General features: G+C 39.7%; 1 protein-coding gene across 1 annotated transcript in view; it reads right to left on the bottom strand.

Moving 5' to 3' along the window:
- LEXM (lymphocyte expansion molecule) overlaps positions 1-16,381 on the bottom strand; it is a 351,176-nt gene extending 334,795 nt beyond the window's left edge. The window contains exon 1 of the mRNA XM_044085500.1: positions 16,178-16,381. Within this exon, the coding sequence (XP_043941435.1) occupies positions 16,178-16,227 (50 nt within the window). The 5' untranslated portion in view covers positions 16,228-16,381. The remainder of the gene's footprint in view (positions 1-16,177) is intronic.
- Between the last annotated feature and the right edge of the window lie 1,095 nt (positions 16,382-17,476).

Genomic DNA, 17,476 nt, shown 5'->3' with positions numbered 1-17,476 from the left:
ACAATAAACTTCCACATGCACTTGGTAGTTAAAGATTCTGTAGGCTAAAGTGAAGGAAGAGAAAACAAAAATTTGTTAGACTGAGATAGTCTATCTGTTTTTTTTTTGGTGACTAAATGCTGAAAGTTGGGGCTATTGCAGAAAGCCTTGAACACACCCTCCAAGGCTGGCAAAATAGAAGGAATGAGTGTAGCATCTGGTATTGCCTCACTGCAGGGGCAACACATTTGTTCCCACAAAAATACAAAATTCATTCTGACAATAGTCTCAAAAAAGCAAAAAAAAAATCCCTATCCATCCTCCTTTAGAAGAGAAGGAAAGCATAAATTTTCATCTGAATCAGTGTCATAGACTCAATAATTAGAATGAGATGAACACTCATCCTCTGTCTAAGTCAGATTCCTCTGACATAATTTCCTCAGGGCTTTTTTTAATCCAGTTTAACATCTAGTTTGGAAGTCTTATCTCAAGGACTGAAAGTCTGCATTAAACTCTTGGCCAAGGTAAGAAAAATCAACCTAATGATTAGACAAAATGCCTTTAGATGAGCAATGTCTAGTCTTTTGTGTCTTTTTTATGGTGGGAGCCATGGAAGGAGACTGAGAGATAGCACTACAACCTGGGAAACAGGTTTTGTTCCCATCCAACCCAGGAAGAACCTCCTGGAGGATTTCCCAGACACAAAGAAGATGGTTCTTCCATGCCTAGATTGGACACTGGAACTGCTGCAAACTGAGTGGCTAATGCCCAATTCATGGTGGTTGAACGTTCTACTACACCAGCAGAACCCGGAGAAACCAGTGAGTGGCCACTGCGGAGTCAACCACCATTGGCTGATGCACTGTCTGTGCCCCCATGTAGGCAAGGGTTCCTTATTCTGTTTTTTTTTTTCTTTTTTTAAGTACAGCAGTCCAAGATATAACAGGACCAGTGTAAGCATCCATGTTGTAGCCAAGGAAGAAGTCTGACTTCTGGGAGGGTGACCTAATGGCTAAGGTGTTTGCCTTACAAACACAAGGTGCAGGGTTTGAGTCTCACAAGGGATAGCTGGCTAGGCTTAAAATGGCTCGCAAGGGCAGTTAGCGTAGTACTAAGCTATGAAACTATGAACCTATGACTGACAATAAGGAGTCAGTTATGAGGTAATTTGTCAAACAAGTGTTCACAAACAGCATACACAGTCCCAGAAAATTCAAAATTAAAAGCATAAGAAGTACACAAAACCCATGTCAGACCTCTAAGTCCCTTTCACATAAAGTAAACTGAGAAAAATAAAGTAATGAAGATAAATTGTCAGAAAGTGTACACACACCAACTCACTCTAAATTAGTTTAAAGCACTTAAAAATACTCTCTAACCCCTAAAATATTACACCGAGTAAAATGTCTCAAAAACAATAAATTTTTTCATAAAAACAGCCCCCATATTCAGTAATAAGCCACATTCTAAAAATAGTGCTTTCTTACAAGAAAATTCTGATGTTAGTAAGATCACCTATATTGCTAAAAAGGAAATATTGCTTTTAGTCAAAAATAAAAATACAGTAAAAAGGGCAATATTTTCCATGTGGAAGGGTTCCTCTATGGGTTCTTATCTGCCAGAAATGAAGCTTGAAGCTGATTGCTGCTCCTGAGAAGCCTCAGAGTAGCCTTCTCTCGAGGTGTCAAGAAAATACTGGAAGTTTTCTGTACTCTGGCTGCTAATTCCTGCTTTGGGCTTGTACGTCAGCAGCCAGAGTGCATGTGTGGAGGGAAGCCACAGCTCTCTGAAGATTGGACGGTTGTTGTATCCTGGGCAGTATATAACTCAAATAGCTTAGGTTACTGCAGCAGTCAGAATGATGAAATTTTATATTCTGCTAAATTGTATGAATAAATAATAGTTGGAGGGGCTGGCTGCAGTTTGACAGTCAGCTCGGTACAATGACCACAGCAGAATAACTCCCCTCATCTTCTGAAAGTGAAATTTCCATTTTATTTGCTTTAAACATATGAGTGTGTGTGACTGTGTGTTTGGGATGGTGGCACCTCCAAGCAATTTCGCTTCTTCTGGCTTGCCTATTTCTGTTGCACAGTATCCCAGTATACTTTCCAACCAACAATGTTACATAAGGTATGCTGTGTCATGATGACTTAGTGGCACAGAAAGTATATGCTAATAAACCACTAATGCAACATATGTATGGATTGCTCTGGGTTGACGTGTATGGATGAGACATGTCAGAAAGGTTAAGTATAGTGCCATCAGTACTAGTAGTGGGGGGTTCCCTTGGACAGTGAGGAATACACTACACACTCTGTGAGGTGGTGGGAGTTACCCTAAATAGTGAACTTTTACCATCAAGGGATTTAATAGGCAACTCCTTTGGCAATGAATGATATATCATTATTATAAATATTATATATTATATTTACATAACTTGTTATGTTCATATGTTCATAGGTAGGTACTAGGCTATTGGCCCTAGGGCCTATATAAGCCTAGCCAAATGGCACCCTGGCTTTTGCCACCCAAGAAAATTATTTTCCTGTGCCCCTGTCAAGCAGAGCCACAGAAGTGTTCCTCGGGGTGAATTTCCTATCTCCCATCCAATCATTAAGATTTTTCTTGAAGGGTTCTAATGAGGAATTTTGTTTGATATAGATAGGTAGTTTGTTCCAGAGTATGGGAAGTCTCTGGGACAGGAATCTATCCCTCCAGCATGTTCTTTTTATTGTAGTGACAAGGGTTAGGTCCCTAGAGCATGTAGCTTGGAGGGATTGGGATTTCTTTATGTGGAGCATGTCCAACAGTTCTGGGTTTGACATAGCTTTGTATGTTAGGCAGAGATCACCTCTGAGTAGGCAATATGCGACAGAGTAAAGCTGGAGTTTTTTGAGACGGTCTGTGTAGGGCATCTGTTTGAGGCCGGTAATCCTCTTTGTGAGGTATTTCTGTGGCCTTTCCAGTTATTGTAGATGTCTTGTGAGGTACATACCAAAAGGGCGTTGTACTCTATAATGGGTCTAATGAGTGATCAATAGACGGGAGCAATGACCTCTTTTTTCCTGGATGAGAAACCTTTTGTGATGAGGTGTGTCACATAGAATGATTTCCTGACTACTGTGGCGATGTGATTATCAAAAGAGAGACTACTGTCCACCTGTGTCCCAAGGTCTCTTATCACACTTTCGATGTTAAGTAGACTACCACCTATGTGATAGTTCAAGGTACATACCAAAAGGGATGACAATACACTTTTTGGCATTGAGCTTGAGGCCATGGCTTTGACACCAGGCATCTGTTTCAGTGAGGCCCTTTTGTAGGATGTCCACATCATTAGGGGTTTTGATTATGGCTCCTAGTTTGCAGTCATCTGCGAACTTTGTTAGCCGAGGACCTTCTGTGTTAGCCTGTACTTCAGAGAAGTAGATATCAACCAGGAGAGGACCTAGGACTGAACCCTGTGGTACTCCACTTGTCACTGGTCTGAAGTTGGATTTAGAGTCTGCTACTTTCACAGTGTGGGTTTTGTCAGTGAGCCAGTTGGCAACTCATCTTGTGACATAGGGATTTATACCTAGTTTAGTGAGTTTATCTATAATTCCAGAGTGGGAATGGTGTTGAAAGCCTTGATGAGATCTAGATAGGCTGTGTGAACCACCTTACCCTCATCTACGGCTTTGGTGACCGCTTCAAAGAAGTCTCTCAGGTTTAGTAGACATGATCTGCCTTTTACAAACCCGAAACGGGTAGGGTCTAGAGTTTGGAGATTACTAATGTCATTGTTTATAAATTCCATGATGATACGCTCCATAGCCTTGCAGACCGAGCTCATCAGGCTAATGGGGCGGTAGTTCCTGGGGTCCGTGGTGGCTCCCCCTTTGTGGAGTGGAATAACCATTGCTGTACGCCATTCAGTGGGCACAAAGCCTGAGGTGAGGCTATGATTGAACATGGTACTTATGTGGGGTACAATGCAGCAATGCACTCAGTTGACTGTGAATAATGCTGCCTACACTTAGGTTGAAGATATAGCCAAACCTAATGGCTGAAAAATTCAGCACTAACTTTACCCCCTCTCCCCTCCATCTATTTTACTTCTCCAAAGTAAAAGCCAATACCAAAAGACCATGCCTGACTACGTTTGAAGATGAATGCAAGCTTGGAGCGGTCAATGCATCCCCAATGACTTATCCACCCTGATGAAAGGTTTGTCCCAGATAAAGAACTGGTGCCAAAATCATGGACTTGAAATTAAATGACAAAAATTGCACTATTGTATCCTTTGGGAAGTCACCTACCCCAGAGAAATACCACTTTGACAATACATCCCTAACTGTTGATGCAGTTGTTGGGAATTTGGTAACTTATGTGGAGAGTGTGATCTAACTTTTGACCAACATGCATCCATTGACATAAGAAAATCCTTCTATATTGCACAGCTCATAAACAAGGGACAGTGTCTAGAGCTAAGGATGTCATTGCTGCTCTTTACTCATTCCTCATTAGGCCAATCATGGAGTACAATGCCCCCTTTGGCATGTACCTGTCCAGAACACATGCAGCAACTGGAATGTCCAAAAAGATACCTTATTAAAAATACAAGGCCTAAGCAACATGTCCTACATGAACCAACTCAAAGCCCTATCACTTTACTCAGTATTCTACAGACTGCTAAGAGATTACCTGTGTCTGGCATACAAAGCATCCTCTGACCTAATAGTGATGGATTTAATGCACATCAGCAAGTGAAATAGCATCAAAAATACTCAATCTAGGGATCTAAACATCACATGCAACATCAACAGAATGGCCTGGAAGAACAGGTGTATCTCACAGTACTACTAATGGATAGAGGCAGCTCCTAAAGGCCTTATCCCACGCATGGGTCCCTCAAATTATCTATGGTATGATCTTGGTTATTCTCACTAGGGTAATATATAATTATTGACCATAGGATGTGTAAGGCCAATCTAACACCAAATGAGATAGGTTATTTAAATCACCAAAAGGGAAATTGGCTAGTCTTAAAATGGCCCTCAAAGGCAGCTAGCCTAGTATTTTCCTATGAACCTATAAACTATTTACATTAGTGATGTGAGAGGAAAGACCCAAGGTAATAAATATCACTCTACAGTAAGGGGAGGAGGGGAGAGGAAGCAATGTTATAAACATTCATGCATTTTACATACATCAAATTTATTTATGGTTTGTTCACCTCTCTTTGGCAATTGCCTCACTATACATTCCAATCATCAGGCCCAGTCAGAACACATAGCAAACAACAGCACTTTTGTAACAGTGATAAATTCTAATTAATTCATCTTAAAAACGTGGCAGCACCTGAGCATTGAGGAACATGGTGACTCCAGACGGCATAATACAGTCTGTGCTTTGCAATATTCTAACTCTTCATAGTTCCTACCATTAGCTAATACCTTGACAGAAGGACACTGAAAAGACAGTGTGGCATTCCCCAGTAGTATAGGGCTGGCAATAAGTAAATAAATAAATAAGATCCCCAACAGTAATCATATTTGATGCAAGAAGCAGTACACTGTAATATTTCCATGCAAAACAGCACTTTTTTTAAAAGAAAAATAATTTAATGAATGAGTACCTCTAGGAAAACAGATCCTTAAATGCACAGAGCCTGCATGGAAATGTCTCTCTGTGCTGCAATTAAAAAATTACTGAGAGATGCATGTACAAACACACCAAAAGCTGTATTGTAATATACAACAGAAGGTGTTAACAAGTTGTGATACATGCCAAAAAATGAACAGTACACTATGAGATGGAATAGGACCTCGGAGAAATGCTCATATCACTCATAGGGTTTATCATAGCATTGCTTGGCAGACAGCAGTTACAGCCTGCCATATGAAGTATGATGAGTGTCATGTTGAGGGTTGACATAATGTTTAAGGTGTTAACCTCACAGACACAAGGTACAAGGTTTGATTCTCACCTTTGAAAGGGAAGTTAGCTTGGTTTAAATTAAAATGTTCTTGCAAGGGCAACCTATGAACCTATGTGATAACAATGGTAGAGATGATACACTAAAATACACTGTCAGCATACTGTAACTCACAGATGGAGCAGCAATTAGGAGGTCACTAAATTGTTATATATAACTGATCATTCACTGGAACCAAACAGTCAAAATAGCAGCAGATGTGAGCCAGGCAATATGAACACAGAAGAGCTCATTCAAAAAGGGTAAAAATACGTTGGATCAATTTCACTCCATAGTACAATAAGAAGGAAAAATGAAGAGACTAAACTAATCAGGTAGAATCTGTCCAGCAGTATGCTGTAAGTCCCTCAGAATTACTTGCTATTTTGCAGTCATTTTTTGAATGCTGAATATTAAATGGTATGTTCTTATTCCATTAAAAACAGAACTCTGTACTACTATATAATATTGAAGAAGTCTGGAGTTTACATTTTATGGATGCATTTATTTTAATTACTTACTGAGATTCAGCAGGCTTCTGAACTAGTGAAGAGTTATCCAAAAATAAATAATAAATAATAAACATATATAAAAATACAGATAGAATGCACAATACCTTTATTACACTACGTTATTTTATATCAGCGCAACAAATACTCTTTCCTTGATTGAGCACAAGTTGCTTAACAGGTACAAGCATGCAAAATCTGAAGGTAATGCTGCTCAAAGCTAGAAGTCTAAACCTCAAAATGCACTTTCTCGAGGCACTCCTAAAAATGGAGAACATCGATATCTGTGCAGTAACTGAGACCTGGTCCAAGGCTCCAGAAAGCACCCCTGCAATACCAGGCTACAACTCTCACCACACTTTTCATCCACCAAACCAGGATCGAAACACTAAAGGCGGAGGAGTGTCCATACTCACCAAGGATATTCACATCACCAGGCTAGTTGTCCAACACAATACATCTGAAATTCTCCAGGTGCAACTAATACTAGGTAAGACTGCAATCCAAATTGCAGCTTGCTACAGATCCCCCACCATGCCCCAAGATTTTCACTACACCTTTCTATACATACTGGAAAATATTAAGATACAACCAAACACCCTAATACTGGGTGACTTCAACTACCTTGCCATTAACTGGGAAAACTACTCTTGTACCAACACCTTTGCCCAACAGTTCTTGGAATTCATAAATTCCAACGCCCTGGATCAACTAATCCATTGTCCCACCAGGGGCTCCAATATCCTAGACCTGGTCATTACCAACATGGGAAATCGATGCTCCACATCTATGGTCACCCCCTCGTTGATCAGGTCAGGCCATAAGCTAATCTCACCCTTAACATCCACATCCCACCCCCCACCCCCAGTAAGGAAACCTCCATAAAAAACTTCCCCAAAGCCAACTTCATGCTATTCAAGTCAGAAGTGACAAACTTCATGACACCCATGCAGATGGGAACTGAAAGTTCAACTGCTGAGTCCTACACTAAGGCACTGTATGAGCATATCCACTCATGCATGAATCGTGCCATCCCAAATAGAACCAAGATGCTCTACTCCAAAAAAATTAAGCCAATCTGGTGGTCCCCTGCCATAAACAAACTTTACAACAAAAGGAAGAAACTGTTGCAGAAAAGAGGAAAATCCCAGGATGCAAAAAACTCCTTTACCAGCCTCAGTAAGAAGCTGAGATCCCTCATAAAATCCTCCAAAGCTAGTTACAAAAATAAAATTGCCAAAGATTCCAAAGACAACCACAAGGCATTCTATAACTATTTCAAGAATCTAAATGGCAATGCTCAGATCTGCTCTGAGCATTAAATATACTGATCCCAAGGATATTGCCAATATCCTGGCAGATCGATTCAGTGCCAACTTCACCCCTCTCTCATCCCCTAAATGGCCCATCTCAATACCAGAAGATTGCCAAATTCCAGTAATAACGGCCACAGAGGTAAAAAACACACTCTCCAAAGCTATGAATACAGCATCCATGGGACCAGATGACATCCCGGGCTGTGTACTACATGAAATACAAAATGAACTGGCACCTCACCTAAGTGTCATGTTTAATCATAGCCTCACCTCAGGCTTCATGCCCACTGAGTGGCGCACAGCTGCAGTTATCCCACTCCACAAGTGGGGATCCACCTTGGATCCCAGGAACTACTGCCCCATCAGTCTGACAAGCCTGATCTGCAAGGCCATGGAACGTATTATCATGGAACTTATAAACAAAGACATTGGCAACCTTCAAACACTGGACCCCACCCAGTTTGGGTTCGTGAAGGGCTGATCTTGTCTCCTGAACCTGATTGACTTCTTCAAATCAGTCTCCAGAGCCATGGACGAGGGTAAGGCAGTCCACACAGCCTATCTGGACCTCACCAAGGCCTTTGACACCATCCCCCACTCTGGAATCATAGATAAACTTACTAAGCCTGGCATTAATCCCTACATCACGCGATGAGTTGCCAACTGGCTTACTGACAGAACCCACATTGTAAAAGTAGCTGACTCCAAATCCAGCTCCGGACAAGTGACAAGTGGAGTACCTCAGGGTTCAGTCCTGGGACCACTCTTGCTTGGCATCTACTTTTCTGAAGTATAGGCCAATACTAAGGGACTCTGGCTAACAAAGTTTGCAGATGACTGCAAACTGGGAGCCATTATTGACCTAGAGACTCCCCAGACTCTGGAATAGACTGCCCATACATGTCAAGCAGAGCACCTCTTTGGCCCTCTTCAAAAGGAACCTTGACGATTGGATAAGAGAAAGGAAATTCACCCCAGGGATCATGTCAGTCGCCCTGCTAGACAGGGGTCCAGGAAGTAAACAGTGTGGAAAGAAATAGCCAGGGAATTGTTATGGCTAGGCTTGTATAGGCCCTAGGGCTTGATAGCCCAGTACCAACCTATGAACCTATGAACCTATAAAATTGCAAGTAGAAGGTGAAAGAAATGAACAGATATAACTGAAAGTGGTATACAGTTCCTTGTGTATGCTACATACTTCACCTCAGCAGTATATACAATATTACAAACATTCAAGTGAAACATGACTTTTACTTACTGAAGGCATGTGTCCAATGAGAAGTTGTAAAAGTTGAAAAGTCAGCGCAGCACCAACAGCGGCCACAATTATGTAGTTATAAATTAATATACATACTAGGAGGCTAGTTCTTTACTGCATTAGAAGTCAACAGACTAAAAGAGTGAAATGATGTTCCAGTTTTGGGGCTTACAATTGAATCAAGCAATGTTATGCATGGTTACTTTTAGCAATAGCCGACGAGTGGGTGTGGTATATTGAAGATTTACCCACAGTTGGTATGGTTTAATCACGAGGGTGAAGCATTGTATAAGTGAAGTTTATCTGTACTTAAGGAGGAATGTGCAGTGATAATAGGTAGTCCAACTTCAGGCCTTATGCCAATGCTGCCCCTGTTTTTCATTGGTAAAACTGAATGCAGACTCAGGGAAAGGATTTATGAACACAAGTATGACATTAGAAAAAATAAACAAACTAATACACTATGTAAGCAAACACAGAACTTTCCAGAACACCATGTTAAGTTTGTTATCATATAAAAGGTGGACAAGAATATTCGGGGAGGTCCTTGGTCAGTGACTTTGGAGAAACAAGAACTTTACTGGCAGTTAAATATATGAATATTTGTAACTGGTCAGGTTTAAATGAGGAACTGTTCTATTAGCTCAATGTTTAAACTAAAACCACTTTGTAGATAAAAGGGTCTCTATTTTAGACCTATTTTTTGACTTGTTTCTTTTGATGTTTTGCAATTTATTTTAATATTTTAGACTTGTCCATACCTTTGTTTTTTCAATTATATTTTGTAGTACCAAGACTTTTTTATGTTATACATCATACTTTATTTTTAATATTCAATTCCTCTTTTTACTGTCTGGATCTTGTAATTTTGTGGATTGTAGGCATTAACCATTTATTCATGGTTTACTTTTTATATTTTGGTACTGTTGACTGTAAATATTTTACAAAGACTGTGCCTTTACCTGTAAATTGAATTCCTACTAGGAGATCATGTGATGTCTTACACCTTTAAGAGTAACCTTTGAATTTTATTGTTTTGTCTGAAGAAGTTTTTAATGCTTACTAGAAATGAAAGCTCTGACTTTAAATAAAGTGATTCAGTTGTCCTCCTATTCAGTTACGCTTTTTTATTTTGATTCAACTTCATGAAGTATGCATTTTCTAATGGCCAACTAGGTGCTTTATTGAAAACAGTGGAAATCCCCTAACAGTTAAATATCATAGCAGAAATCTTACATAACATTTTGTACACCTAGGTAGCAAGTTGCAGAGATTGTGCTAACCTTCGATCAAGGTATTTAAAGCATATAATAGTTTCAACAAAACTACAGAAAAGAACTGCATTGACACAATGCATGAAATCTATATATAAACACAATGTTGTATCATGTAGCTTTATCATAAATATTATTTATTGTCATTTAAAACCATTAAATTGTATAGAGAAATGGTAGAAAGATTAGAACTTAAAAGTGGTTTATTTTTTCTGAAGAAGGACTCAGAATAAAATAGGGCCAGACAGAAGTGAGCCTGAGAGTAGTCAGTCTGGATCACTGGTGTACCTGGAAAACAAATGGAAAACAAAATAAAAAATGCAGAACTATTATGGTTACAATGTGAAGGGTATCCGTCTGGCTAGGCAAATGTAAGGGACCATGAGCCCTGGTGTTACTAATGAGTTGTAAAGAAAAACAATTATTAATTTGAAATCTACATATCTGATTTATCAGAATCAGCAAATGAAGATGGGTTGTTTTGATCAACACCAGAGAAATGTAATGACCAAAGAAGACTACCTTGGTAGATACTGACAAAACATTTGCTCATTTACAGAGTTTTAAAGTGTAACTATACAGTGGCAATATTGCCAACAAGGCAATCTCGGACCCTGCTCTACTAGAGATGTTCCATGGAGGCTGACAGTATCCCAGTCTGTATTCTGCACCATCTCCAGCAAGAGCTAGCCTCACCATTGAGCACCCTATTCAACCATTGCCTAAGTACAGGCTTCATTCCAGCAGAGTGAAGAACTGCCATTGTCATCCCCTTGCACAAAGGTGGTGCCACTACTGACCCTGAAAACTATCGCCCCATTACCTTGACAAGTCTGATCTGTAAGGCCATGGAGCATATTATTATGGACCTCATAAACAAGGACATAGGCATTCTCCAACAAACACTTGATCCCACCCAGTTCAGCTTCATCAAGGGCGGATCTTGCCTATTGAACCTGGTTGACTGTCACCAAGGCACTGGATGAAGGAAACTCAGTACATACAGCTTACCTTGACTTGGCCAAAGTCTTTGACACAATCCCCCAGCTTGGGCGTCATCAAAATGTTGACACAACTTAAAATAAATCCCTATCTCATCAGGTGAATGGCCAACTGGCTCACCGATAGGACCCACAAGGTCAAAACAGGTACTCCACCTCTGACAGCAGACCTGTCACTAGTGGTGTTCCCCAGTGACCTGTCCTGGGACCCCTACTGTTTGGCATCTACTTCTCAGAGGTCCAGGCAAAGACAAAAGGCATGTGGCTGACCAAGTCTGCAGATGACTATAAATTGGGAGCTGTCTTTTGACTCCCCAAATTATGTTAACATACTACAAGGGGGGGGTCTCACAGCAACAAATGACTGGTGCCAAAGTCATGGCCTTAAGTTAAATGCAAAAACATGTATTATTATACCATTTGGCAAGAACATGGCCCCTACTGATTACCACATCAATGGCAACCCCCTAAGCACACAACCTGTGGTGAGAGACCTAGGTACTCAGGCTGACAACAATCTCACATTTGACCATCATGTAGTGGCAGGGGTCAAAAAAGCCTTTTACTTGCTTCATCTCATAAGTAAGGGGATTGCATCCAGAAAAAGGAGTTTATTACCTTTATGTACTTTCCCTCATTAGGCCAATAATTGAGTACAGCACCCCATTTTGTATGTACCTCTCCGAACACCTGCACCAACTGGAAAGGCCACAGAAATACCTCACAAAAAGAATCCATGGCCTCCAACACCTGTCCTATGTGGACAGGCTCAAATCACTATCACTCAACTCAGCATCATACAGATTGCTCACAGGTGATCTGTGTCTCACCTACAAGACAACCTCGGACCCTGTTCTACTAGAGATGCTCCATATTCATAAGTCTAACTCCTCACACATTACCCAATTGAAAGGCCTAACTCTAATATGCGACATTAACAAAACCTGCTGGAGAGACAGGTTTGTCTCCCAGAGGCTGCCCCATCTCTGGAATAAACTCCCCATACACGTCAAACAAAGTACGTCGCTGACCCTCTTCAAGCGCAACCTTGATGAGTGGATGGGAAACCACAAATTTGTTCCAAGGGTTCCACCTGTGTCCCTCACTGACAGGGGCGACAGGTGCTGATTGAGGTTTCTTTTTTGGAAATAAACTCTTGGCTAGGCTTGTAAGGATTCCAGGGCCATTAGCCTAGTAATCTCTTATGATCCTATGATCTTATATCCTTTTCATTCGAAGTATAAAGTGACAATATAACAAACAAGTAAATATGCTTCGGGAGTTCTACCTAAGTATAAGCACACCATAACAGCATGACAGCAAAGGGCAACGTAAGGCTGTTGTTTTTCAAGAGGCACTAGTACCCCAGTTCTCCCCACCAACTCCTTTGTGCAGTAGTACCAAAAAAAGTATTTTCTGTAGTAATGGGGTATCCTTCCACTTACAAAGCATAACAGAAAGTGATGTAACAAGATGTTGCACACATAATATACCAGTGAGGTCATTATATGTTCTTGCACTTAAGCTGGCTTTTCTGAAGTGATGAGATACTTCACTTACCAGGCCAATTATTTCCAGGTAATTCTGTAATTGACTTGACACTATAATTTCAAGTAATTTAAACAAATGATACAGACTCAAGTTAGGTCTATATGAATGTAATGATGAGTTTACTGCTAAAATGGGAGAATATTTATGGAGATAAAACTCATTTGCTACTTTGGAACATGGATGAAAATTGCTAATGTTCAATAGTATATCAAAAATGCAACTGACAGAAATGGAAAGAAGTATAAGCCCATTGGCATCAGCTTTACAATATAAAGAAGTTGACTAATCACATGTAAAGGCACTGGTGCAAGGTCAACTGAAGTCTCATAACTAAACACATGTAAAGGCACTGGTGCAAGGTCAAGTGAAGTCTCATAACTAAGGTCAAGTGAAGTCTCATAACTAAACACATGTAAAGGCACTGGTGCAAGGTCAAGTGAAGTCTCATAACTAATCACATGTAAAGGCACTGGTGCAAGGTCAACTGAAGTCTCATAACTAAACACATGTAAAGGCACTGGTGCAAGGTCAAGTGAAGTCTCATAACTAATCACATGTAAAGGCACTGGTGCAAGGTCAACTGAAGTCTCATAACTAAACACATGTAAAGCATTTATACAAAATCAGTGTTATCTATGAGTTTGGAAGGGAAGCAGATTCGGCCAAATTTGATTTGCAATAAAGCAAGAATATTAGCCACAGGTTTCACAGAAGGGTTAATAATGTATTTATTTCCAGTAATGCTTTTCAATATTAAGTAAAGCAGATTGGTTTTAAGGTAAACTGATGTTGCTTTGCTAGTTAAAGATTTAATGTGTTTCCATGAAATAAGCAACATTTCCACCTGAAAGACATTTTTCCCCCACTGTTTTCCACATTCTCTTATATATTTTTTAAGTTTGTTATTTAGCCAGACAATAGTAAATCTAACTCTACAAATGCATACTGGAAAGTGTTTGCCCTGCAGCTGAAATAAAATGTTTAGAAAATGTTTGAATAACATCACTGTCATCTTGTCTAGTCAATACAAAATGACCCAAAGTCATATCAGTGTTATTTTGTCTTAAGATAAGATCTTGTTTGATAAATGAAAGCTCAGTGAAAAATTAAAGGTAACCGTCTGAACTTAAAGAAAAGAAGGTAAATGCATGTCTAGGCTTTTTGTTTTCTTGGCCCAAAAGTGGTGAGGATATTGTAATGATCACCAAATGAAAACAAACTGTTAAAAGTTTAAAGGTTCAGTACAATTAGTGAGATACCACTCATTTAAAGAATACTACTTGATGCCCTGTAGGAGTATGTAAGCGTGTGAACTGGTTTAGATAAAGCAAATTGGTAAGAATAACACCAACAGATGGATGGGTACTGTTAAACCAGTGAACAATAAACTCTTAACAGTAAGTAATTGGATAGTAGAAATTAATTATTATGCAAAACTTGTCTAATTTGCAGGAATGAAAGTGATGGAAGTTAATAATATGAAACAGTAAATCACTAGCCTGCGTATGTGAAGGCAGAAGTGGTTGAAATTTCCAGATAGAAAAAGAAGAAGTAGATTCTTATAGGGTTGCCACCTTTTGAAATGCCCAAAGTGAGACTTTTTTTATAGAAATGTGAGATTTTGCAGGGTAAAACATGCCCATAACCAGTGCAAAGTACAGAACTTTCTCTTTTTGACCAAATACATCTTATTATTGTAGCATTTGAGTTGCTTATGCTATTTCATTTAACATCTAGGTGTTTCAGTTACAAAACTTGTTTTATGCAACTGTTAAAGAAAACTTAGAAAGTATTTTTGTTTTAAAATCTTTGGACATTTGCCATTTTGTTTTAGTTTTTTTCCCTCTCACAGAATGCAGCTGCCCAAAGAGGGATTGTCTCTCACAAGGAGGGACAGGTGGTTGTTGTTGTGTCTTTCGGCTTTTCCCGGTTAGGGGTCACCACAGCGGAACTCCGGTCCGCTAATGATTGGCAGTAGATTTTTACGTGCCGGTTTGCCAGCCCTGACGTACAACCTTCAACGAAGGTACGCCCATTCACGCATGTCTCCACACAGAAGACGCTCTAGCTGAGAATCGAACAGGACAACGTCTTACTGTGAAGCGACAATGCTACCGCAGCACCACCACCGCAGTAAGGAGAGACAGTAAGGAGGGACAGGTGGTAATAACCCTATATTCTTATTCTTATTTTTAAATATTACTTAGTTACAGAAATGAGAAAATTGAAAGGGTATGTAGCATTAAAAGTAAGAAAATAAAAATGTGAAAATGTTAAAGAGGAAAATACTAAAAACGAAGATGCTTAGAACGGAAGAAGACAACATTATGGCTCCATAGTAATACCCCTTCCTCACAAGTCTCAGGTTGCAGAATCAGTCTGAAATTCTTTGTGAGGAGTCACTTGTTTTTTCCATGTCAGTGTGCTTTTACTGCATGTAAAATAGTTTTCCCACCTCATAAAAAATGGCAGCAGGGTAGTTGATAAAATCCAATAAATTAAGACCTTGTGGATGAGTTCTACCTGTACATTTTGTGGAAAAAAAACAGCTAAAGACAACTCAGACAACTGCACACCCTGGCAATATTATTTTGTTATTATCAGTGGAAAAAATAAGTTTCTTATTAGGTAGGAACACCTATCAACAGCATTTACTAACTTGCTGTCAAGCAGCCAAAAGGTGCTCTCTGGTATTTTTTCGGTCATCAGCTTGAGTTAATACTGCTACATCTCGTCTTTAGGACATGCTAAGCTATCACTATCAAGTGCTTAGCAATCTCATTGATGGGGGGTATGCATGCAACCCAAAGCACGAGGACTTCATTCTGAAAGCCACGCTGTTGAGGTGACTATCCTATTCTCAAAACAAATCAAGCGTGCGTGTAGAGGGGGCAAGTATGGAAGCAGCTGGTTCATATAAATTCACAAAGCGAAATGCGCAAGGTCCAGTTTTCTTTATCCCGCTTTTTCATTATAGATTAATGTTACGTATGCCAGGCATAAGAATTGCATAACTTTGGCAGTCCAAATAACTGTATGGCAATTAAACATTAGCTGTGTGCATAAATTAATAACAAAACAGTATTTGTTACGATACACGTTTTTGTACTTGTCGTTTTATTTTTTCAAGCTCTTAAGTCGTCAGTTCTTTCTTACTCAGGTATTGCATTATATAGAAATCCCACATTTTTTGATGGGGAGGGGGGCAAAGACAACCGTATATATATACCATGGCAATATTATTTCTTTTTAACCATACTACAAGAAACTAACTATGCTTCCTATTAACTAAAATGTTTATCAGTTAATTTATGCCCATTTTCTTACCTTGCTGTCTGGCAGCCAAAAGGGGCTCCCTGGTATTTTTTCAGTGCCATGAACTTGAAGTTAATATTGATACAGCTTAAAAGATATGTGATGGAAAGATCTGTTTATTTATGAACTCCAACCAGATCGTGGACTTAGCGGCCGTCCCCAAGGCAACTGAATCGCTTCTTCGCCACAGATAAACAAGCGATTGTAGTTACCGCCACCTGGTGTCCCACGCAGGAGGGGGAAGGAGGCGGGCTGATAAAGCTGGCTGCAAAGCATGCATTGGAGCGTGTCTGAGCCTTCGCTCGCGGCGCTTCAATGCTGGGGTGCTCTGCGTGCTTCAGATTCTGCAGGAATGAGTTCAGCAAACCTGTCAACTGTCCACATTTTTGCCTAATATTTTTGTTCTGCTCCCCGTAAAATTTGCGTTTTTCTGCCATATCATTCAGGATGGAAATCATAAATAATGACATACATACATTTCAGTTTCAGCTTTCATAACCTTAAGAAAATGCATGGTAAAACAAATCCTGTTTTTCTACCAACTTTTAAAGTTTATAAGACCAATTTTTAAAACCTGTTCCTATTTTTTGGGTCTTTGTCACTCCATTATTTTATGCCTTGTCCAGATTTCTTGTGCTAACAGGTTGAGAGGAATGATCCCTATTTATGGGCCATTGTCATCCCATTACTTTTGGCTTTGTCCAGATTTCTTTGGGTAAGTGTTTGACAGGTATGGCTGGGACCGCCAACTGCGGGGTCTACGCTTTAAGTTGACTTCACCGTTTCAGGTTCAACTGCTGTGGGCGTACTTTTCGACCTCCCAGCTCCAAAAGTGGAACACTACCTCTCATAATGTCGAATGAATGGACATAATATGGAACACTTAATAACCTCAACTAGGACGATCACAGCATGGTTAAACTCAACTTCTTTATACCTATATAAGGCGTTTTAGATAAATTGATATGGTTCAGTATTATTTACCATGGATATTGATTTAAAAAAGCTGCTGAATGTATAAAAGACCCTTTCAATGTGGAATAACGTAGAAAAAAGGAACATTCTTCATCATGAGCTACAGTGAGAGAGAAGGAGACATGGCTGTGTGTTTGAGGGGTTCTTAACTGGCCTTTTCTTTTTCACGGTATGAGTTTTATTTTGTATAGTAGAAAGTATATAGTTAGTAGAAGGGATTATTTATGTAGGCTTAGTTTATCTTTTGAATAAGATATTTACCCATAAACAGGGCTAACTTTATGAGGAACACAATAAACATAGGAGGAGCAAGGCTAAACTTAAAGACCATAATCA

Source organism: Protopterus annectens, chromosome 10.part0 (genome assembly GCF_019279795.1).
Source record: "Protopterus annectens isolate FY-2018-M chromosome 10.part0, PAN1.0, whole genome shotgun sequence".
In the NCBI taxonomy this organism is placed as follows: domain Eukaryota; kingdom Metazoa; phylum Chordata; order Ceratodontiformes; family Protopteridae; genus Protopterus; species Protopterus annectens.
This window is presented reverse-complemented; position numbering and strand designations above follow the sequence as displayed.